Consider the following 26,115-nt stretch of genomic DNA (forward strand, 5'->3'; position numbering starts at 1 on the left):
TTTTCTTCCTGTCCTGTAACCACAACATTTTTTTGTAAAAGAGCTGCACTTCAAAATCTAAATTTACTCACAGAATCCTAATTAACACCTGAACAGAAGGAAACCCAACCTACAATGAAGTAATTAAAAACCCCAAACCAGATAAAGTAGGACTTGTTTTAACTTTTCAGGAATTTACTTCACAACCTTAATTTGCATATAAGGTTTTTAAAATATAAGAGTTTGCAATGATGAATACTAACATTGGACCATTCTGCTGGTCACTAGGCTTATATATAGGAAATTTATTCACAAGTTAACATCTCTAGAACAACCAAGCAATAAGAAACACTTCTAGCACCATTCAAATAATCCATAACATCTAACCATTAATTACAAACCACAGATATCTGGTATCCATATATTAAAATCAGGTTAAAAAAATAATATTTGGACTATTAAAAAGAACATTAGCTATTATATGTACATAAATTGATGCCTGCACCAAAAGCAACTCATAAGATGTGAAGAAATTCATATGGTACATCCAAAGAAAGGAATCATAATCAGGATATAACCCTGAAATTAAGAGATTTATTTCTCTTGGAGATATCCTCAAAAAGGTTGAAAGAAACTGATTTCACAAATCTATTTCTTATGCCTCAGGATATGTCCAAAAACCACACAATGATACCTAGTCTCATGTCTCAGCTTATCCCACAGCATGGGATCTTCTGCTAGGAAGTAAGAATTATGCTCACCAGCTACCCACATCAGAAAAAAAAAAAAACAAACAAAACCAAAAAAACACTACATACTGGAAAAAAATACTGAATTAATCAAATATTTCATTTTATTCCTTTGACAATTCATAAACTAATACTTTGTGTTTAAGCCCACTTTGAGGGACCTGTTAGCAATCCACACAAAGATTTTAAATCCCACCTTAATTCACAAATTTATCTATTCAATTTTCCTGTCATTAATACTACCCTTTAAAATGAGCAAACACTTATTAAAAAACTCCCTGTGTCTAACAACTGATACATAAGCCACTTCTACATAAATAATTATCACTTTATCCTATCTATATAGATTTTGAAACTCCTTCATGTTACCTCTCCTGCAGCTCCTCTAAGTAGGTATTTTATTGGCACAATGTCATTAATCAGCGTAAGACATCTGGTAAACATCATCTTATCTTGTGTCTAATTGTTCAGCATGAAGAACTGTTCTTTCCTAAAACCAGGTACAGTTAAAATGGGGAAATATTTAGAAAAGTGTAACTGATAAATTCAACTGAATAACGCATTTATTCTTCTCTTGGTAAAATTACATGCTAAACTCAGACTTAATGGCAAGCAGCTCACTCACCGCTCCATTCATGCTCAGCTGGATCAGCCCTTCAATTAAATTTCTTTCATTTCAAGCTAGTAATCAAAACAACTGACAATTCAAAGGTATCTCCACATCCACATGCAAATGCAATATTTCCTCATTTTCATTTTAACAGGAGAGCCTTGGCTACAGGAATACAGCCCTAAATTAAGCTATTAAAAAATAATAATCTATACTTCTCATGTGGATGAATGATACTATTAATGCTCAACTCCAGTCTTCTCCATTATATTTTCTGTTGTTCTTCTGAAGCTTTTACCAATTTAACAAAAAAAAATTCTTTCACTACTATCTTTAATAAGTCAAACACAGTTTATTATTTAAAAATGAAAGTAATGTTTATATTGTTCTTTTCTATTTTATTCCTTTCCTTCTTCAAGGATTTGCTGCCACCATTTCAGATGAAATATTTTCTCAATACTGCCTTTTTTTTTTCCACACTCCTTCCAACATATCCAGCAAGCACATTTAATTTCAGTGCCCTTTAGTCAGAAGACATGAGTAAGCCTTTGCTAGACAGTAAGTAAGATATTTACATTTCCATTCTACTGGACACTTACAGTCTTGCCCCATTCTAAAGTGTTTAACCACAATTTTTACTGCAAGGCATCAACAGAAGTGAATATGTTTGATGCCATTTAGCATCAATACTGACTAATGCTTGGCAGATCTTCTCTCGATCTCCAAGAGCTCAGCATATTTTGAAGCTAGTAACCCAGGAGAATTAACTGCTTAAGCTCAACAAAACCTCTCAAAACTCTTCCCTCCTAGAATCACCATGATCTCAGTACCAGATAAGCAAGGCAGGGTAAAAAAGCTCTGACAATACAATGGTATTTTATTTCAAGCAATGTGCTAAACAGAACTTATTTCAATAAAAGGGTTTTTTTCTTGGGTCTCCCAGGCAAGCTGGCCTCTCAAAACATATCATTCTCAGTAATGATATTTACAAATCTTTTACAAATTCATCCAAGATGGTCCAGTTCCTCTAGAAGAAAACTGAAAAAGCTTCACATTTTAACAGTTAATCCCAATGTGCTGGAGCTATGACATAACAGGCTAAGGGCTGAACCATGGGTGTGATGCCCAACCTTTACCCAAGCAGATGCAGCAAACACAGATCTAAACTACTTTTGTGACATGTGTTTTAAATATGTACAATTAGGGTAAATACTTTCAACATTATAAAAATTCCACCCTGACAAATATTTCAAAGTACTGAAGTTATCTGATATTCAAATACCACAAACACTAAGAAAAACCTGTGAGAAAAATAAATGAAAAGCATTTCTACTTCAAATAAAAATGCATATGCAACAGTAACAGAACCTACGGCAACCACAAGGATGTGGTTGTACTGTCTGAGAACAATTAGATCCATTTTCTGTCCTCTTATGTCTTACAAGGAGCATCTGTAACTCACACAGTGAGCTGAACTGACGCACCAAAGGACAAAGCTGGCAAGTCATCAGGCAGAGACTGAAAGACAGACAGCTGCTGGAGATCCTTTGGTACCTACATGGAGCAATCCTGTAGTGATGAACTTCTAAGTGCAATCCAAAGGCAACTCGTGAGTATCCACAAAATACTGCACTTGCATATCTGTTCTTAGCACTTTCCAAATCCCATGGTCGGTCTTATCCTATTCCTTCTATTTGTACATGTTCCTAATTTCTAACTTTGCCCACCACAAAGGTGCTCCTTGAGAATGGCTCAGCGAGCCACAACTGACCTACTTCCAGAGCAACAACCACTCAAGCCCAGACGTGAACTTCCCAAGGGATGGGTACATTCCTCTTTGTCCCAAGGCTTTTTCCCAACAAAGTTTCTCATATACTGCAACAATAAAAACATTACATAATCTGAGTACTGCAAAAGCCCAGAAATCAGTAATAACTGATTTTTCAAGTCTTCCCTTAAAAAGCTAATGCATTACTAGCAACACAGCTGAAGCTTCTCTTCTCAGAGAATTATTTTCAAGCAAGCAGAGTCCCTTTAATCAGTGTATGACCTCTGAATGGTCCAGACATTACAACATATTCCGTCACTAATATCAAAACCACCTAATTTCTAAAATTCAATTTAAAAGGTTTTGGATTTTTACTTTCCTTTAAAGAAACACTTTCTGAATCATTTTAGGAATTATGTTCTGCACTTAGACAAAGTGAAGCTAAGTGAAAAGTGAAGCTATTTAAATCCATTTTGTATAAAACCAGTGCTTCAATGAAAAATTATGAAATAGAAGACAAACGTAAGCTTTGCAGCTTATACAATTGTTGGTGAAAAAGGTATTATAGATACTGTATACATACAATTTGTAGAAACCCCTTGAAAAAAACCTGAAACAACAACTAGGATAAAAATAACGTATCGCACAACGGTCTGGCAAATATCAAACATTTAAGGTAAACTTTTAATTTTACTTTCCTGTGTCTTGCAGCAAAAGCACTTCAATAGGTCCATTTTATAGATACATATCACAGGTAAGTTTCAATGGTATAAACTAGGTCAAATTTTATTACACATTTCTTTTGGAAGAAATAAATATGTAGGATTCTAATGCTACAGTTTGGATCTACAAGATTCTTAGCTTTTCAAATCTATTGTGGTATCATTACCAGGGCAGGTGATATGGGGCACATAAAGGGCAATAGAGAGTGAATGGAAGTTGGAAGGCCTTAGAACAGCAAGGTGCAGTGAGGACTGGAGATCTCACTGGTGATCTTTTAGTGTCCCAGAGAGACAATAAAAAAGCATTTTGGACCTTGAAGCATTCTGATCTAGATGACTCACAGGTTATAACAAGAGCTATTCATATATCTGCAATCTAAAATCTTAACACTTTGATCACTTGAAGCAGAACACTGGTTATATGGTGCTCCAGGAGATATGCACTTTATTATTCAAGAAAACCTTTGTGGTTTGTTAGTTGGGTTTTTTTAATTCCACATAGAAGATGTATTTTCAGAGCAGCAATTTATTAGACTGATGGTATTTGCCTTTGCTTAGTGTAGCAATTAAATTGCACTGACATTAAACTGTTTTTCTCAACAGGCTTGACCTTAAGAAGGTCTCACTAGATGTTCGAGTTTTCTTGGACAACAATTCTTAGCCGTCATCCAGCACATGAGCTACTGGTCAGCATTCACCAAGAGAACTGAGACAACAAACCAAAATTCTTCTCTTTAATCAACCCTTTCCCCTAAAAAACAAGGTTTAGCATTTTTTTGCTTGTTCAGCAGTTTTAACTGGTTTTAAAGTAATAACATCTTGTTTCAGTACACGTGGTAGGGAGGCCAACTTTGTACAAGAAGCAATTTTTTTATAACATCTTCAAGAAAAGCATCCTATATTATTCAGCACTTCAGGTGGGAGCCGTAAAGACAAAGTTAACTTCCTCCACAGTTCACTATCTTCACAAAGTATCGATCCCTAGATGAGATTCACCATTCCATGAGCACTGCTGACTTCTACTAGCATCTGTGATATCTCAACGAGCTAGTAGGAGGGATGGGAAGATTAGGGGACAAGTGAGAAAAACAACAGGAGTAACAGGCAGTGAGGACAGAGATACAAAACTACTTTGGAGTATTATCACCTAAAATAAGTGTCCCTTCATGAACTCTGTGACCATGTTTGTCAGTGCAATTTAATGGATACAGACCAACACATCTTTTGGCTTCATCCTCAGATCAAAAAAACAGAGAAAGGATTTCCCCATGACAAGCATGTACTGCAGATCAATAAACACTGACGTGTATCAGCAATGTGTGTCTCACTTAAAAACTTCTATTTGAAAAAAAATTATTTTCAAGTTGGCAGCTTTAGAGTATTACTGGCAAAAGATATGGTTGTCAAATCACTTGTCACACCTATAAACAGGTGTGGTTAAAATACAAATACAACATTAGATTCCTTTGTTCATGTAAGTCAAAATATAGTGAATTGTTGAAGCAAAATTTCAGGTTTGCTAGCCTCTGGAAAAATAAACAATGAAACATATATTTAAATAAGCAAGTCCCAACAAAATGTAACAGCAAGATTTTTTATGGATGTTCTGCACATACTTACAGGTTGAGAAGACTAATAGTGCTCTCACCACAAGCTCACTGAGTAACTTCCACTTCTGCTTCACTCTGGAGGTGACAACTGGAATGAGAATCTCCGCCGGGACATAGAATTGAATCGAATAGGTCACAAAAATCCCAAAGGAGTACAGCATTTTTACAGACTGATACAACCTGTTGGAAACATTTACACACATTCAGGTAAGTTGTGAACTCTTCATAAAAAAATCAGCTTGCCAGAGGTACTAAGCCTAAATATATATATGTGAAAAATATACTTTTCCCCCAGGAAACATGAATGTAACATTACAACTGCCTAAGAAATTGCAGAAGATAAGCCAACTAGAGTAAATCTTCCAATAAACGTGAAGTGCAGACACCCTTACCACTGCAACTTGTGGCTGAGTAAACAAGTGACAAAGAATTATTCACACTACCAACAGTTTTAAATTTAGACACAGTTTAAATCTATGCTGCATAAACTAGAAGCATTTGTCATGCGTCTTCTTGCAGTCAACTGATAGAAATTACAAGTCTCTTCATATGATCTTCTTTCTAAGAATGCAACTAAGGACATTATTAAAGCATTGGGTAAGGGTTTGATTCATTTGCTATGGGGTATTGTGTGTTCACAAATGAGCAAGGGAACATTTCTCATAAACTACATTTTTCTTTTTTGCTGTCAGTCCTTAAAGAGAGATTGAACTGAAGCAAAGGCAACATGCATAAGTAAGAAAAGAAAAAACAGCAACAAGGGTAGGGAAAGAACAAGGAGGATCTTCATCTCTGTATTTCACAAAGCCTGGCAGGCATCACTCAAAATGTTTCCTCTTTGAGTGTCACAGTCTGTATCAGTACAAGTAAATAAAGTCCAGCCAATACTGCTTTTGGCCCCTTTTTCTGTGGACAAATGGCACAACATGGCAAAATTTGTATCTGTACAGCTCAGCTCTTTTCCACCACAATAGGATGCCTCCATCATCCTTCTTTCAACATTTTGAAGGATATGTTGAACACACAGTCAGTAATGGTTTTGAACACTGGAGTGCTGAACAGCTGGTAAACTTGAATAGCCCTTTCAGCCCAGTCTTAGGTGTTTCTCATCTCACAGCTACAAGCCAGGTCATCCATTTTTTATGATACTGAAAGACTGCTAACAAACCAATCAGTTTTTTTTTTTTTGATGAACAAATACACAGAAGCAATTATTTTATATATATATGTGTGTACATTCTATGATTTTATGATATGAGGGAAAAAAGAAAAATAGACTCCAAGTAAAAATACATTTTGACTAATAGGTTCTAAATCATTTGTAACACAGGTTTGACCATCACTGTACACAACTCAGTGAAGCCCCAAAGGCATATTCAAATGGACAGAAAAACTATTACATCAATTTATGTGGTGACATAATGGTGTAGCTAGTTTAGAAGCCACAGCTTTTGTGACACACTTCTTTTTGATTGCTGAGCAGCTTTTAGAAATTTCAAGGAAAAAAGAGTCACTTTTCTATCAACTCTGTATGACTGTCCTTATTCCAGAAGCTTAGATGGATTTTAGCCGATTAAGAACTGAAAAACTGACCAGCTACCCACAATTCACCTCTAATCCTCAGGATTCAGATCATCCCAAACCTTTACAAAAACAATTTTTAAAAGATACTCAAAAACAGGGTTCAAAACTTTAAATACTTTTGTTCAAAGTGAGTGTCTCCCTTGCACTAGCTAATTTTCTATAGCTCTACGAGGATTAAAACCTTCTAAATTAGAAAACAATTTTTATATTATTGAGGTGATTTTACTAGTAATTTAATATTATACTCCAGTCAGATAAAGACAGCTCCTTAGGCTGCCTTTTAATAAAAATGTAAATCATTCATATGTGCTAAACGTCTTTTCAATTCTACATTTGACATTTCATTGTACCTCTTTTAAGGGTAGAAACACTGGCAAGCAGTGTAACAAAACTTGCATAACAATACAATTACACCAAAGAAGGAATTAATTACACTAAGCTTTCATTTTAACTACTACCATGTAAAGCCTCATCGAACTTCAATATACTATAGTGTTTGTATGGTAGTTAACCTTTGGGATTCACTGTCAGGGAACTGCTGCATACAAGACTCACTGATGCCTTAACAAAGAACAGGTGGTGAAAAGAACCTTCATATTCAGCCTCAAGAAGATGAGAAACTAACCAAGGACAAAGAAGAGAATTTTTGCAATGAGGGGGGTGAGTCACTGGCACAAGGTGCCCAGAGAAGCTGTGGATGCCCCCATCCCTGGAAGTGTTCAAGGCCAGGTTGGACAGAGCTTGGAGCAATCTGGTCTTATGAAAGGTGTCTCTGCTCATGGCAGGGCAGTTGGAACACATGATCTTTAAAGGTCCTCTCCAACCCAAATCATTCTGTGATTTTATGAGACCTGAACCAAGGACACTACCAAGTACTAAAGCACATTCTTCCGTAATCTACATTTTCAAATACTGCAGGACTTGGTTCAAACTGATGGTCACATGACAATAATTACTAAGATTCCAACTGTATGTAAAAAGAGAAATGCTACTTAATGCAATAAACCAGAATTCTTTGATTCCAGAAAAAAGTTGTAAAAGATCAGCAAAAACAAGCTGAAAACTATTCTTTAAGTCCATTTTGAATATATTCTAAGTAATATATTATGCTGAGTGACAATCTGTACTACCAAACTGCATCTGAACCAGAAGCGTACTAAGTGGTTTCTCCAAAAGCACTAATCTTAGCAGGATGTTTTTAAAAATATGAAGAATATGAGCAATCTTCTATGTAAATTAAACTTAAGCACTTAACCGGTCTAGGGCCTGTGTATGCCTTCCAGTCAATTCATCTGCAAGGACATCAAATAAAACTCAGAAAGCAGCGGAATTCTAATTTAACTTTCTTTACCAGGAAAGGCTTATTTTTAAGCAGGGGTTGTCCAGCTGGAATTAAACACATAAGCCAAGTCTCACTGCTTAGGTACATTCCAGCTCTTTTGCATGACCTTCTTCTTATAAAAACCTCCTCTGCTCCTTGCATTTCTCTAGTACAAACTGGCAACTTATTGGCTTTTTATGTGCGGACCAAATGCCAGAATACTGTTCACTGGAAATCTGTTTTGCTAGCACAGTGATTGCAACCACCTGCCCCTCAGTACCGTATCAGGTAGACCCACAGGACTGCACAGCAACAGCATCGTACATCACAATCCCTGGGTGCACCAATGAGCTGCTTCTCCTAATTTTGTTTGGTGCTCTAGGGTACTATCCAGGGTAAGACAAAAACATATGACTTTGTTAACTGTAGATATGTGCCCTGAGTAGCTCTGAGGTTATTACACTTATAATGCCAATTTCCTACCCTTTAGAGCACCAGTTTCAATCTCCTTTATGCGTTAGTCCTGCAAAGCCATCAGGATAAATATCATCATCACATCTGCACTGTAGCCAAGAGCTATTTGAAAACTCATATGTGAACAGCTCTGTTAGACAGCAGGGATGCAGAATAAAGTTCACTGTGTTGCTTGCATGAGCGCAATAAAAAGCAACACTGAGTAGCAATCTTACCTTATTCCACATTCCTCTCACTCCTTGTTTTTTAAGGGCACTTCTCTTAAGGCAAAAATAAACCCAGAGCTACCATTTAAAGCAAACTTTTCACTAATCTTACAGACAACAAGCACTGCCATGTAATATTCGAAATAGAAATATTTTCCCTTTGAGATGCATCAAATAGACAGAATGGATGCATTAAACACTTGAATATTCCTGGGTTTTTCTAATGTCATAGAATCAGAGAATGGTTTGGATTGGAATGAACCTCAAAGGTCATCTAGTTCAAACCTCCTGCCATGGGCAGGGTCACCTTCCACTTTATCATGTTACTCAGAGCCCCATTCAGCCTGGTCAGCACCTCCAGGGATGGGAAATCCACAGCTTCTCTGGGCAACACGTTCCAGTACCTCACCACTCTTACAGCAAATAATTTCTTCCTAATATCTAATCTAAACCTGCCCTCCTTTAATTTAAAGCCATTCCTCCTTGTCCTATCACTACATGCCCCTGCAAAATGTACCTCTCCAGCCTTCCTGTAAGCCCCCTTTAGGTACTGGAAGGTGGTCTAAGGTCTCCCCCAGCTTCCTCAGCATGTCATAGGGGAGATGCTCCAGCCCTATGATTATTTTAGGTTCTCCTCTGGCCTTGTTCCTACAGGTTCTTGTGCTGAGGACCCCAGAGCTGGATGCAGCACTCCTGGTGGGGTCTCACAAAAGGAGTGTAGAGGGGGAGGATCACCTCCCTCAACCTGCAGGCCACACTGCTTTTGGGGCAGCCCAGGACACAGTTGGCTTTCTGGGCTGTAAGCACATATTGCCAGCTCATATTAAGCTTTTTCTCCATAAACACCCTCAAGACTTTCTTCCCAGAGAATCCATTCTCTGATCAGCTTGTACTTATGCTTGGGATTGCCCTGCCTTGCACTTGGTCTTGATAAACTTCTTGTGTATCCATGTACAATGAAAGAATACAAATACATATTGTGAGCAATATCCCCAAAAAACAGAACCACGGGCAAAACAGGAAAACATCCCCCCCCACCAAGCTCAAAAAAACAAACCAAAAAAACTCTCCAAAAATGGAAAAAAATTGAGGGACAAATCTCAGTTTTTACAACAGCAGTATAAAAACAAAACAAGCAAACAAGCAACAGATGAAAATTCTAAAAAACAAAAATATTTCATCCTTCAAGACCCATTTTATTATACTTTCACGTATTAAACACTGGAATCATCCAGGCAATTAAACAAAAACATTAAAAATGCATGGCTCATACTGACTCCAAGGAATGAAAAGGAAGAAAAGAAAGTGAAAAATAACACCTAAAAATTAAGAACATTCTTTAAACGTGTTCTCCTCTTTTTCAAAGAGCAAAAATCAAGTCAGCATTCAGTTCATTAAACCAGGGGTTTTTCCACATAATTTGAGATTTCACTACTTCAGTAAGCTGCCACAACAGACACTGAACAAGTAGATGCAAGCACATAACTTATAACATATTATTTGATTAAAATGAAAACATTAAAATACTTTTCATTTTTAATACTTGTGCACTGCTGATATGCCTAATTTTAGGCCCATCAGACATAAAAGTACTAAAAAAATTTAGAGTTATCTTTAAAGTAATAGTTAGAGTATATATCCATCCACAGACATATACAGAGCTAATATTGCATCAGCTGAAATTGTCTTCAGTGCTTCTTTAGCATGTGACATGTGGAGCTCTCACAGCATAATAAAAATACTAAAGAAAAATTATAATATCCTTGAGACACTGGCAAGCATAAGTTTCACTTTCCTCATAGGAAGCCATTATTATATGTTATCTAACATTCCAGTTGTTTACCTGCTAAACTCAGTGATTACACTAAAAAAGGGCACAATATCACCAGGATATCCAAGGTAAAAGTAGCTGTTTTCAGAACTGCATTATTGCTGGCTGCAAACTGCATATTGTCCCCTTGAACAGTCCAGGAACTAGCTTCTGCTAGAGATGGCATAATTTATAATAAAGATCATTGGTCTGTCTCCATATCCAAGTCCTTTTAATATGCAAGAAATTGCTGGCTAGGACCATAGCTCTACTGTAGAGGACACAGACACAGTACATACATTAAAAGACTGAGCACCTATCAATTATAAGCTTGGAACAACCTTTTCAACATTCATGCCTTCTAGATTACTGCTTTTAAGTCACATACACACTTACCATTTATCTTGTGGCAGGTTTAAAGTTATGCTGCCTTTGACTGCATCCCCAAAGCGCAGATATCCCAGAGTGGCTAGTGAGATATACAAGGCCATGACTATTCCCATCCCAATGTTCAGTGCCTGTGGGAAACGTGTTGTGTCCTTCATTCTGTTTTCCAATGGCAGTACCTGGAAATAGAGGCGGAATCAATTACATTTTATGTCTAAAACTACTTTTCTCCCCTATTTCAAAGCCAATTTCCAAAATTTAGCTGGTTTTATAAATAAATAAGATTATTCTAAGATAATGTTTTACAGCCTGGACAGTCACAGTGTTTTAGGTACCCAACAGAAACATTCAAATACTGAAAAGCACTTATCTTGGTCAAAAAACATTATCAGTGTGAGAATATGAAGCAATATTTATAGGCTAGAAAAACTGTCAAGAGAAACTTATGGTGTCCAGACGCAAATACGTAGGCAATATGAGTAACATGATTTTTTTTTGTAACAGAATTGTTCAGAATCCAAGGATATTTCTCTTACTTCTGTTAGGTATGCTTGCGCTGTCAGTATCCAATCACAGACAAACCTGCCAACACCCAAGCTCATGCTCAGCACTCAGCCTCAGCTCTCCCAGCAGGGAAGCTTGAATCCATGACTACCAGAATACAGTCCCACACTCTTTTTCATTTTTCTGAAAAGAAATAGGGCGGGCCAGGCACAGTAAGCTTTCCCTAAACACAGTGTATGTGCTGTGTGCCAGAACTATAGTCAATCTATCTTGCTGGGCTTGCCATCACTTCAAAGTGAAGACAGAGGCATTGCAACCATTACTGCATGAAGTTTGCTGGATAGATTGCCTTTTACATGTATTATATACCATTCAGCAAAATACACTTAGTAAGTTCCAACTTAAGTTTTTAGGCACCCAGATAAAATTTCTAGGCAAGGCAGTAAAACCAAGTAACAGGTTCACATGCTGTTCTTTCCAGCTTGAATTTCATCAGCATTAACAGATCCTATTACATCATTAAAACAAGCTGAAGGTACATGCATGCTCCTAGATAAGCATACTTTCCCTGTCTCTTTCAGGGAACTGTACACTCAGATACTTAATATGGGCTATAGTTCAAAGATTAAAACACCTAATATAGTAACATCTAAATAAAACATCTAAGCTTCTATAGTGAAGTTAGGTAATGAAGATCTAGTCAATACAGTCAGTGGAATAAAATCCACAGTTCAGCCTGCCTTTCAGTAGACATGTTGGTTACATTTGATTAACAGTATGGCACTGTTAATTAAACAAGCTTGTCATCTCGAGTTAGCACTTATGTTAATCTAATACAGACAGAACAGTCTCAGTGCAACAGGTCTGCCCTATAAAAGCTCCTGTTTGTCACATAAAATCACCTTTTAAATGACTCAATATTTACTATTCAATTTAAGTAATGTGAGTTAGGAAAAAAAGCATATTTCATCCACTAATTAGCAAACAAATTTACATTTTTGGATTACTGGTATATTATTTTTTATAGGGCAATCATTTCTTTCCTCCTAGTCACCCAGTGACATTCACTTTCTGACTTATCACTGAGTATCACTACTGCCAATCCATGCCATATTATTCTATTTCTCCTACATCAGAAATCCCAAAGAAGTAATTTTACACTTGGGAACAAAGAGGTCCCTAAGAAGTGCACATTTAGAAGCAATTTTCATTCATATTCAATTAAAATACATTTTACATCTTAGCTTCTTTACATAATTTGGAGCCTCCACTGCTGATGTTTTTCCTCCAGTAAGAAACATCTGAGCTTGGACTGTAACTTGGTCTGGTGGGGAATGCAAAATTTAAAACAAGAAGAGTTTCAAAAATTAAATCAATTTTTAAATGACTGGTGAGCAGCAGGAAAAATACAAAAGAAAATATGCGGTTAAGTATTACTTCAGTGTGGCACAGACAAAACTTGGTAATTTCTCTAAATTAATTAAGCCTCTGTGCCCATGTAGTGCTTATCAAGCCATCTTTTGATATTTAACACCAACAACTGCCAGCTAGAGCAGAGGGCACTTCAGATTCTTTTGTCTTCAGTTGCAATTAAATGGTTCTAATACACCACTTTACTAAGAGCTTTGAAGAATGAAAATTAAAGGCAATTTTTTCCTACATTGGAGTTTTCCCATTCTTGACTTCCTACAAACAGACAGCTTTTGAGGCTGAACCAGAAACATTCATTCAGCGCGTATCTGTTAATTCTCTGGTTATTATAAACAGAATATATTTTCTGCATAAGTTCTGCCATGTTTTACAGCTCGTGGAAAACTTAACAAGCATAAATTGCTACTCTAAGATCTTATTCCAAGCTACATCTCTGCAGAGCTCTAATGGCAACTGCTCACTCAGCAGATATCAGGAGTCTCTTAGTAAGTTCACTGGCCCACAGGTTTGATTTCCAGAGTCTCCGGCATTCATCTCATACAATCCTAGCAGAAGGAGGACAGTGAACTCAGACACACATGCCAATCATGGAAAAAATCTCATGTTTTTCTACTACAACTGCTGGAGGGAAAGGGATCCTAGAGACTGCCTGCCTCTCTGAACTCATAAAAGTAATCCATGGGTGACTAATTAATAGGGGGAAAAATTTCCTGTGGTTTCACAGTTGGAGGGAGCTAAACTCAAAGGTTATGAGAATGTTCATTATAATAGACCTGTTGGAGTGGGTCCAGAGGAGGGCCACAAAAATGATCAGATGGATGGAGTACCTCTCCTACAAAGACAGGATGAGAGAGCTGGGGCTGCTCAGTGTAGAGCACAGAAGGTTCCAGGGTGACCTCATTGCAGCCCTTCAATACTTAGTTCCTAAATGAAAATAAAGAACCAGTGACACATACTATGTTCAATGTGCTTTGACTCCGAAGGAAACATTCAATTTTTTTAAAAAATTCCCAGCTATACTGCAATTTCTTATTAGCATTACAACCTAGTCAGTTTGAACACTTGCATTTCTCCAAGAAAAACAAAGACTTAATTAAAAGAAAATTAAAAAACAATTTAAACCCATTCTTGGACAGTTCTCTTAAGTATACTAACTTTTGAGTTTTAACTAACCATTAAACCAAGTTTAGTCATTAAACACAATGATATAATTTCCTGCACACTAATGAGTAGGTAAGAATTAAACATACTCATCTAAATGTGTGTTCTCATATCACCAACCTTCATTTATTCTGAATTTAAGGAAAAGACACACTAAAAAATATAGGATAATATCGCTAGTGAGAGACACAATAATATATGTAGATCTTGAAATTATATTTAAAAATACTAATTTCTCCCTGCTTATCCTTGAATTATTATCAAGACTAGATCTGTCTCCAGATTGAACAGATGAGGATGCTGTCGTAGCCTTTCCTGCATCACTCAGTACAAGCACGAGTGTCCCTTACCAGCCTCAGCACAAGCCTTCCCAGATTCAGGTACTCTCTCTGCATAGCAGTAGACATTTCAAGACAGTTGCTGTCACTACAGGAGATGCTTCCCATGGTAGAAATGATGCCCAAAGAAATTACGTGAAGAATTTGAGCCACGTTTTATACCGTATTCAGTATCATCTGTTCCAGACAAGTTGAAAAGTTCTGCACCTCGCTGGATTAACATGGATTAACTCTCTGCTCCCTAAGACTGTTAAAATTCCATCAGGATCCAAAAGGTCAATGAAGTGTTCACAAGGAGACAGAGGCTGACAGGAGGTATGGGGTGAGCCAGTGCTTGTTCTGACACTGTGTCACTGTTGGGCAGCTGCTGGATAGATTTTCATGTAAAATTTCTTTCCAGTCCCTGCACAGTCCCTCTTGTGATGACTTCAGAAAACCTAACATTTTATCTGAATGCAAAAGGGATAAGGTTCTTTTCACAAATACTTTTTAGTTTTGGTTTGATTACTTCCCTTCTGGAACACTGAAGCTGAACATGCTTTTTGTCCTTTTTTCTAGAGCAAGAAATTAATTTCACTCTTCAATTCTTTTAAATTACTTTCTTAAAAAGGTATCATCCTACCTAGACACTGAATAGCTTTGGAGAAAAAACATCCACACCTCTTATTCTTCCTCTCTGTCCAATCCTGCATCATAACACCTCTCAAAAGGGATATTGCATCAACACAGTATGACACGCTAAGGCTTTGTTCTTGCTCTGTGCTTGTCCAAACACCCATTTCTGCTACAGGAGGCAGTATCATTCACCTAGTCCAACACTTCCCACACTCTTCAGACCTATAAGCACATACACAACCACCGAACAATCTAGTGACGGGAAATACTAAGGTCAGGGTAAACTTTGGGGAATAGTCTTCCCAAGCAAGGTCACTGGAGGCAGAATGATGCAGGCAAGGGAACGGGGAGATGAGCTGAGATTCAGAGTTTCAAATATTATTTTTTTCAAACTTTTTTTTTTTAATGGTACACTTCCATGCTTCTTATTTCCATGCTTTTCTTCCTTCAGGTTCTTTCTCCCTCATTTCACACTAGTCCCTGTCATAGCCCCCAACACTTATGAAATAATGTATTTTAGACAAAACTGATCCTTTTCATAATTTCTCATTTTCCATCATTTTTTCCCCTCCTCACTGAATAAATTCTCTATCATTTTTCTCTGTCACTTGCTTGACAGAGCTTTTCCTGTCATTTTTGAGACACTTGCATACGTCACCACCATTATCTTCCTTGAAACTTAATGCTTGGTTCATTTAGTTACAATCAACCTTTGGTTTTTTAAAATTACAAAATGAGCATAATCCATCGTGCTTTTATCCACCAAATAAATTCAAAAGTACACATCATTTACTGGTAAAGCAGCATAACTGAATCTTTGAAATAACCTGGCTAATATGCTGTCATCCATTATGCAAACTGTTTCCCCTTTCATTTCAAGCTCCATGAAGTAGGTATTAACACCCCCAATTATACCACTGTCTTCCCATCCCTTGCCTTGAATATCCTGCTACACTCAGTCTTTTCTGCAACTAAGGTGCAGGGGACTGCCTAATTCTGATTAGAAATCTCTACTGTATGTTTTATATGACTGGAGGAAAAAAAACTCACAAGAGAATTTAACCTGCAGGTAATCAGGTAAACTGTAATGGATAAATTAACAGCAGACATGCTTAGTGTTTAAATACACATGGTTATCTTTCCCTTTCTCAGGAAATACCACTAGAACGGCAAGAATGAAGTAATCCTCCATCCCTGGCATTTTTAAAAGATGTATTTCAGGTAGAAGAGACACCTATACAAAAGATTTGATTAGTTTATCTAGACAACCCAAGAATTTCTGAAAATTAAACCTAATATATTTATCAATTTACTCAGGAAAAAAAAATCCATCTATAATCATGTCCTACAGCAACAAAATAAAGCTCTGTTCAGTCAAACCAAAAAAGCTGAGGAAGCTGATACTGAAGGTATTCAAGGTATGTAAACTAATATCTAACCTCCAAAGACAAAATACTAAATCCTCAGCAAACCAACGGATCTCAGGCCTGACCCATTCCTTCTTGTCTGCAGAAGGTACCAGTGAATTCATCTGTTTACTGAAAGGTGGATTTACAACCATACAATGGCAGGGAACTGTCTGCAGCAGAAGTATGGCTTCTCCAAGTAAAATAATAATCATAACATACACCATTATTACACTGCTATCCTTTGCTTGCCTGCACAGAAAAAGTCTCATGCAATATTACGAGCAACAGGCTTTTATTCCATCACTTTTGGATATGTTTTTAAAGCTCACTCTCTTTAGGAAGATACAGAACTTCACTATTTGGAAGATGTACAATAAACAATCTAATTTTCCTTAACAGATCTCTCATGACTGCAAATAAAAAGGCAAGTACTATTACCCAAGGAAAGATGCAAGCCAAATGGTGACCATACATCAATTTTTATAGTCAAAGTTTTATATGAAATAAATAAATCCAGAAGACAAGTTCTCACTACAGAACACTACCTTTTGAAATCTGCTGAGCAATTTCAATCTTTCCAAAAACCAATCTCCTCAGATTCCAGCAAAGCGGCTTCCTATATGTTTCACCAGAAAAAAGAATTACTCGTATACACAAAAAACCAGAACCCATTCTATTTGCCTCTTCTGATAGCCTTGATTTAACAATGCTTGAAGGAACTGTATAAATCCTACTTTGTCATCTAAACCTCACATTTTCTACAGAGGTTCTTTTTTCTTTTTCCCTTTTTTATGTTTAAGAGCTTATTCATTACTTTATTATGATATTTATTTAATCTTTAGCTTGCACTTAGAAACACAAGCGTTGCTGGGGGTATGTTTCAATCTACTGCAATAACACATAAAGGTATAGTATACAATCATGAATTTCTGGACTCCTGGCTTAACAGTTAAAAATTAGTATTTTCAGCCATAAAATAATTTTTTTCAACTGTTTCCATCATGTTTGATTCACTAAATGTAAATTATTCTATGACTTATAGTATATTTAACTTAAAAAATAAATATGTTGGCAAAATATTTAGGAGGTAAACTTTATTTATTGTTATGTTTATACACACACATGCCCATATGCTGCAATGCTGCCAATTAAATGGTAGATATTATAATGTAAAACCAAGTATGCAAGTCTTTATTCTAGCAAGATGCTCTCTCCAGGAAAAGTTACTAATGTTCCTGCATCTTCAGAGCTATATTCAAAAGGATTGTCACATACTGAAGACTGGTATTTCCATATTACTTAGACAATTCCATACACTGCAGAGAAGTAGTTACTCAGAACCATATCAGAAAGGAAATCTTGCCTCAGACCATTACAAGTAAGTTCAAAATAGCAGCTGTTTAGAAGAATAACAGAATGATGGGCCAGGGGAACAAAAATTCTGACTCTAAAGAAGCAAAATAAACCACAAATAATTTCAATGGCAAGTTGAATATGAGCCAGCAGTGCCCTGGCAGCCAGGAGGGCCAACCGTGTCCTGTGGGCCATCAGGCAAAGCATCACCAGCCGGCTGAGGGAGGTGATTGTCCTGTTCTGCTCTGCATTGGTGTGGCCTCACCTTGAATATTGCATGCAGTTTTGGGCACCACAATATAAGAAACATATTAAGCTCTTAGAGATTGTCCAAAGAAGGGCAGTGAAGGTGGTGAAGGGCCTGGAGGGGAAGCCATATGAGGAGCAGTTGAAGTCACTTGGTCTGTTCAGCCTGAAGAAGAAGAGACTGAGGGGAGACCTCACTGCTGGCTACAGCTTCCTTGTGAGGGGAAGAGGAGGTGCAGGCACTGATCTTTTCTCTGTGGTAACCAGTGACAGGACTCAAGGGAATGGCCTGAAGTTGTGTCAGGAGAGGATTAGGTTTAGGATTAGGATATTTTTTCTTCACCCAGGAGGTGGTTGGGCACTGGAAAAGGCTCTCCAGGGAAGTGGTCACAGCACCAAGCATGACAGAGTTCAAGAAGCATTTGGAAAATGCTCTCAGGCACATGGTGTGACTCTTGAGGATGGTCCTGTGCAGGGCTATGGGTTGGGACTTGATGATACTTGTGGGTCCCTTCAAACTCAGCATATTCTTCGATTCTGTGATTTTACAACTATGCTTCTTAATTATATGTAATTTTAGCATAAGTAGTATATGCCTCACTCTGCCTCTCCTGCACGTATACTTGAGACAGATACGTTTTCAATCTAAGACAGGGTCACATCTAAAAAGAAGAATTAGTTTTTGGGACTCACTAAAGCCAAGTCTCAGACCCCAAAACCCAACTGCCACAAGCTGGCAAGGCAGAACACAACAGCTTGGCACACTGTCACTCTTGCCCTTTGCTCCCTTTCTCCAGGGAAAAGGAGCAACCTTTTCCCTGGAAAAGGCACCACCAACTTAATAATGATAAAGAAACATTTCAGGCAAGTAAGCAGTAAACTTAAATGCCTTTGTTGTCCTATTATTGAAAATGCATGTGTATCATAGTTTTTCTAAGGCAAAAGAAATGTGGATGTTGCAAGAATAAGAGATGGGATGCTGCCTGAAAGAAAGTTATACTCTGGATTCTTCTGTTTGTGTTATTAAGATTTGCCATTAAATCAGGAAGTACTAAAGGTAGACTGTGCACAAACAAGTGGTTCTCCAGGGTGAAAGTAAGTTTCTCCATAATCAGGAAGTGCAGGATATTGGTAAGGAATATTTAATTTGATAGAGAGGTGATACCAAGTTGTCTGATATTTTATCAACATTCAGCTGAATAGGGCAGATGATGCATTTTTTTACAGTTTCTGATACAACATCTTTTTATCTGCTACTTCTAACAACATTCTCTACACATTTCTACACATTTGCTCATAACTTTTTTCTCCTTTCTTACATTAATCATCTTCAAAAGACATCCAACCCAACTGATTTTGCATAGTAGCTATAACACATTTCTTGCTGACACAACATTTAGAGTACACATTTACCACCACCATTTAGGAGTAGGTCATCTCCACAGCCATGAAATCCAGTCACCCACACTTTCTTGTCCAAATACAGAAACATCCTCAGAGAACTCCCACCTTTCATGTTCTGAGGATACAAACTTTTGCATCATCTCAAAAGAACACCAATGAAATGATACATCCTGGGCCAAGTAGATCATGGCCCAAGTAAATTTAGATGATGTCATGTTTGTTACCTGTTAAATGTCTGCTTCTATCAAATCCAGTCTGGTCTTAAGGACTACAGAAGCCTGCCATTGGGGTTTTTATTATTTTTTTTTTAAAGGATAATATTAATTTGGCAAAAGTTTTTGACAATGAGAGGCTTTTATCTCAAAACCACAGGCCTAACAAGCTCATCTGCATTACTTTCAAAATCCAAATAATGACATTTTAAAATTATAATCCACTTAGTTTTCTCTTTTTAAATCTTCTAGAATTGGTTAGCTGCTGCCTACAGTGATTCCAGAGCCTGTCTTTTGGTATACAAATACCACCATATCTTCAACTGCAAAGCTCTGATATCCAAGTTCAAAAGCAGTTTGAATAGACATTTTCAAGTAATAGGCTAAAATATAAGAAGCCTTATTTTCCAAACCTGAAATAAATGTTGGGAAGTAACGTTTTCACTAAGCTAATCTGTCTGCAGTACTCAACGGCGGAGAAAAATAATCATATTTAATTGTACAAGCAGTAGTTAACTTAGCATATTTATATGTAATGGAGAAAGAAAATCATATTTCCTGTGTAAATGTTATGAATCTATTTAATCCTCCTCCGCCCTGAAGCGTATTATAAAATATGACTTCCACATTTGGATTTGATTTTTTAAATCTAGAACAAAAAAAGCTAGCCAGACTTTTGCTGCAAAATATTTATTGAGTGTAACTGCTGTTACATAAGCACAACATTATGCAAAGCTAATACCTGCACATGATAATGCTACAGAGAGATCCAAGCCTAAAGGCTTTGGTTTTACACTTCTAAAAAGTGTGTTCAAGAGGCTTAACTAAATTTTGGGCACACTCAGTCTGAAGTTACTTTTAGTTCAGTAACAAAAATCTCACATTCATTATAAAACCAGGCCTACTCGCCTTTGGAATATGAAAGAGGCACTTGAACATCGTAACTCAAACAAAATAATGTTATATGTTCCATGAAAGACACGTTCACTGCATTACATCACCTGCAGCTCCTGTATTCAAGTAAGTAGAGTTGGTACTCTCTTCTGTTCTGTGGCCTGAACACCAGTCCCATGATCTGCCAGGCAGCAGCATCTGGCACAGAGAACCCACAGCCAGAGAGAAGCAAAAGCACAGAGGGAAAGAAGCAGCTGCAGAATCTCTCATCCCCAGCAGAGTCCTGTATTCAAAAAGGTCCACTCAGGGCTAAATATACATTTTCTCCTTCTCCTAATCAACATACTGCCTTCTGAACCAAAATCTTCACTTTAAATCTTAGAAAACCCCGAGTATCTTAAGTAGTTTGTTGTATCCATTTTAGAGTCCTGCATTTCTGTTGCCATTACTGTTCCACAAACTGAACTGATGTCAGAAGTCAATATGATTTTCACAAGGTCATCCTGATGATACTACAATCTTAACTTAAAGGTGTTGAAATTCCAAAACAGTTCTCAACACTGTAAATGATAACCACCAGATTGACAGTACTGAGCTCTCAGCTGCTGTTTGCTAACTCAGTATCAAGGGATCACTGCCCCTGCTGCCAACTTGTCCTCTTTCCACACAGTAATGACTACCACCCAGCTGACAACACGTTCACAATTTGCAGCAGGAACCTTTTACTAATATGCATTTTTACAGACAACTCAAAAAGGGAGCAAAGAAATAAATAGCACAAGAAACTGGCTGTAGCTTTTTCAATCCTGTTATAAGTATCACTCAGAGTTTAGCATGAATTAACATTAATCAGATCTTTCATAGCACTAACGTTATTCCTTATCCCAGAGGTTGTAGCAACAAGCAAACCACTTGCCTCGACTTTAGCAAAATGACAAAATTGTTCAAATCTGCCATCGAGTAAGAGTTTAAACTGACCTCACAAGCAGACATGAACAGCTCAATTCCATCATATTAATATCATCAATTCATTATATCAATTGCCTTTTTTTTAATGAAAAATATCTCAAAATAGTTTTATAACACTGGCTGATGAAATGTTTAACTAGCTCTTAGTATTACACAAGTGTTAGTTTCTAGGCACTGCCTTGGTTTCTATGAGATTCTATACTTCAATTTTAAATAGTCTACCTTCCCTCCTGTGAGTTATTACAGACTCAAATCAGTAAACTTCAGGTTCTTAAAGTCTATTTATCTAGGGATCAACGATGGCTAAAGCAACGATATTCCAAATTGCTTCCATACTGCTAATTTCCTTATTACACAGGGACAGCTAATCAGTCCTAAGCTAATGACAGAGTTTAACCAAAACCCATGTTCATACACTTACCATCTATAAGAGAAATATAGTCTCTCAAGATCAAGAAGAAAATTTTACTATGAATCTGCTGAATCATTGCAGCTTCCCTAAAACATGTTCCCTAGAGTGAACAGGACTTTAGACTCCTCTGTTTTATTAGTCTCATTAATTTTATTAGTTACTAATGAACTATAGTCATATTTGAAGTGATGACAAGTGCTAAACTAAAAGAAAAAAGATCAGTATTTAAGAAGTTTTTTGGAACAGTGGGATGGAAAAAGATCTGTGATAGAGTATTTCCCCTGTTATTTGCTTCGAAGAAACCAGACAGACAAGTTTCCACACTGAACATGCATTATGAACTGCCACTTGCTTTCTGGCAACATTACCCCTCTCTTCTACTAATAAAACCAAAATCAATTATGCATCTGTGAAAATAAATCTTCCCAACTGCTATGGCTCAAGCACCTTGCTTTGTACTGTGCCTTTATAGATCATTTATTCCTCTACTTGAGTTGTTCATCATTAAATACTCTTAGCAGGAAAGACTACTTTAAACATAACAATGGTGGTAAAAAACCCACACTGAGGGAACTTTTCCCCTCTTGTCAGGTGCTGCTTAAGATGACTCAACCAGCCCCAAAAATTCAGAACTTCATTTACTGTCCCTTTTCATAACATCTAATAATCTGGCAGCTCTCAGATGAGAATTAGCATTACACATGTTCAGAATCAAGGAATGGGAAAAATGAGACCTCATAACTGCTTCCGGCCAACTTACTGCATAAAATTAATCACTTTTCTGATAAAATTAAGACCTTAAGGCTTCTGTTCATAATGCCATGATCAGACAGCTTCCCAGTAATATGTGTTATTTGCAAGACATTCCAGAACAAAATCTAAAATCAAGTCTCTTGATTTTAGATAACTAAATTTAGTTTAGATTTTGATAACTACAAGAGCAAGATTATAAAAATCCATTTTGAGTGCCTGCAGTCAGAGAAAGTAGACTAAGGAACCAATCTAATTAAATGGTAGGTGTTGTTTTTTTTCCTTACCAGAACAACTCAACCATGGATATAGGAATGACAATAAATAAGACACAAGGTAACAAGTTGACACACACCAGCTACATACAACAGGTCTATGATGGTAACTTACGGAGCTGTAATAACTAGTTATCAATTAAATCAATCACCAAGAATTGTATGAAATATTAATTATGTAAAGAGGAAATGTCTGCCTTGCTTTGCTGCACTCATCTTTTTTTATTTCATGCTTCAACAACTTGGTTTAGTTCAGATTATTCAAATCCATAAAACAGTATTTTTCTTCAAATCTTCTCTATGGTGCCTGCAAGCAGAGCATAAGCATGCACTGCAAACATTCTGCATGTCCAAAATATCCCTGAGTCAGAGACATCTTAATATCATTCTGCATATAACGAAGAAACATTGAGCTCTAGATTTTCACTCCACACAAATTTTAATTTGTAAAGGTAGCCATGCTTTTTTAACGGTCCTCTGTAGTGCAAAAACACACACATGCAACATGTATCAAACCACAATGAACATAAACATTTAATTAGTTTGTAAACAGCAGTATTTTTGTAATTTAAAGGTACAAATAGAATGAACCCTGTATCATATGCTCTTGAATAAAAGATAGTAAAAAAATAGGAGTTCTAAAGATGTCATTAGTAACAACTAGGGATTCAATCAAGCAAATGCTCTGGGCAGTTCTTCAGAGGTTTCAGAAGTCTGCTGCTGATATTAATTTAAGGAGCTCTCTACTGTGGGATCTAATGTGCCAGAAAATAATTACCATAAATCAATTCCCTACCTATAATTCAATAAACTACTGCTATCAAATGATAAGCCTTCCCCACTTTCCTGAGGCTCACAGGACTCTCATTTGGGATTTCCTGGCTACAAATACTCACCTGTGTCCTATGCAGCACACGAGCAAATCAAATACTACTGGGACACGTATCAGACCTACTGTACATAAGACACACAGTAAGTGCAGTCTGTCTGTTTCATTGAGCATGGGTTTTTTTGCCCAAGACCCATAGGCATCAAATAATCTCAGGCAAACAGTTGATTTCTTATGATGAAAGTTCTAGATAACAACATGAAAAGATGTCCCAGACACACTCAGATATAGGGTTGCTAAAGCTCTGCATCTGTCAGTTCACACGTGAGAAACAGTTTGAAAACACTCTTTTGCAACACAATAGGAGTTAAAAAGTTTTCCTACTCAGCTCCTCTGCCACTGATAACACAGCATGGAGATAATATAATCTGGTTTAAGTCAGAGCTGACAATTCAGAGAAAAGAAAACAGACTTGAAAATCTCCTATGTTATGTCAGTGACAGACAATCATTTCAGATTAATTGCATGCCAGTTTGGGGTTGCTTCAATTTATGGATTTTTTTGTTTGTTTTTTTCGGGGGGGTAACAGGGGGGGAAGTAGTTTGGTTTTTTTCAGTTTTAAGCATACAGTAACACTTGCTGAAGTGTTAATAATTATATAACAAACAAATTATATATTATATAATAATTATATAACAAAAAAAGCACTTAGAGTAATTTCCCAACAATTTAAAGACATTATGACCTACCATTCCCAGAAGTCTCTTTAGCTATTTTTTAAAATATATCGTAGGGAACAAAAATGGTTGACTAACCTGCAAACTTTGGCAGTTTGAGATGTTTGACTGAGTAAGAGATTGAAAAAGAACCACTTTTGAAAACCCCATTTTCTGAGTGATAAATCAATATAACTGACATACTTCAGGAAAAAATAAGGACTTGAGCTTCATTGTCAGAAGGTCATGAATCAAAAAAATTATTTGAAAATTTCTATCCTTTTCCTTATTACCTTCATCTCTATCAAGTCAGATCTATAGACAAGTCTGAAGCAGGTAGAATAATACATTTTTAATAAGTTACTTAGTCCTTTTTGACCCCAAAGGAAAAGAAGGATGCTGAATGCACTTTTATTTTTACACACTCATCACATAAAACTGAGCTGCTGAATCACTATAATTACAGTATAATCATATTATTAACTGATTTCTATACTACTACAGAACATATTATGATACTAGTTATTATTACAGTATTGTCTCAATTTATTTGGAACTAAAAAAGGCATTCTTGTAATTTGGGAAAGTGTCCAAGTAGTAGTCAGTATTCACCAAACTCCCCTGTGATGGGGATGTTTTGTTCTCAACTTTTGCCTTTTTTGACCAGACAAATTAACCCTCTTCATACCAGTGTGGGAGATTAGTGCTTCAACAAAAACAACAAATAATAACAGGAGTAAAATTGCCTGTATCCCATCATCTAGCATAGAACCAGGGATTTTGAGGAGTCAGTAAAGAGCACTTACTACACCGATTCCTTCAAAAGCAAATACTGCAGTCCCAAAAAACAGTGGGTATTTCTTCCAGCTGACCACTGGAGGCAGTTTTTGAGGATCTACGATATCCTGCAGAAAACAAAGCAAAACAGTGTAAAGTAGTTTAGTTGTCCCTAAAATTTTGATTGATGCATTATGTTATAGTAAAGAAAATTCAGTAAATGTTGACAATGTTATTTACAATCCCTGGTTTTCCTCCCAAACTTAGGCCTTTATACACATTTATAGCCACCTTCCCACACAGACACTTGCAGATATACTTATTCTAGCTTTCTATTATTGTCATGAGAAATTTTCACATTTAAAGTATCACACTGGTGTATATGAGAGAGCATGAATTAAAACAAATGGGAAAGCGCACATCTCAAGTTTAATCTTCTGCAAACTTCTCAGTGTATTGAATTTTCTAATCTGCTTTCATACTGTGCAGATATTCTTCATAACCATGAGGGACACTAAAAGAAAATATCTTTATTACAAGCTGAGTTCCTGCAGAATATCTTCCCCAATTTTTTCTATATAACTTCTCCTGTGTCCTTGC

At 36.7% G+C, this 26,115-nt stretch overlaps 1 protein-coding gene across 2 annotated transcripts in view; it reads right to left on the reverse strand.

Moving 5' to 3' along the window:
- SLC36A4 (solute carrier family 36 member 4) overlaps positions 1-26,115 on the reverse strand; it is an 86,551-nt gene that overhangs the window by 38,865 nt on the left and 21,571 nt on the right. For both annotated transcript variants that reach the window (XM_050334084.1, XM_050334085.1), the window contains 3 exons: positions 25,545-25,643; positions 11,230-11,399; positions 5,449-5,618 (listed from right to left, as the gene is read on the reverse strand). In XM_050334084.1, coding sequence (XP_050190041.1) covers positions 5,449-5,618; positions 11,230-11,399; positions 25,545-25,643 — 439 coding nt within the window. The remainder of the gene's footprint in view (positions 1-5,448; positions 5,619-11,229; positions 11,400-25,544; positions 25,644-26,115) is intronic.

This window comes from Myiozetetes cayanensis, unplaced genomic scaffold (genome assembly GCF_022539395.1).
Source record: "Myiozetetes cayanensis isolate MyiCay16 unplaced genomic scaffold, myiCay2020 scf5-8, whole genome shotgun sequence".
NCBI lineage: Eukaryota > Metazoa > Chordata > Aves > Passeriformes > Tyrannidae > Myiozetetes > Myiozetetes cayanensis.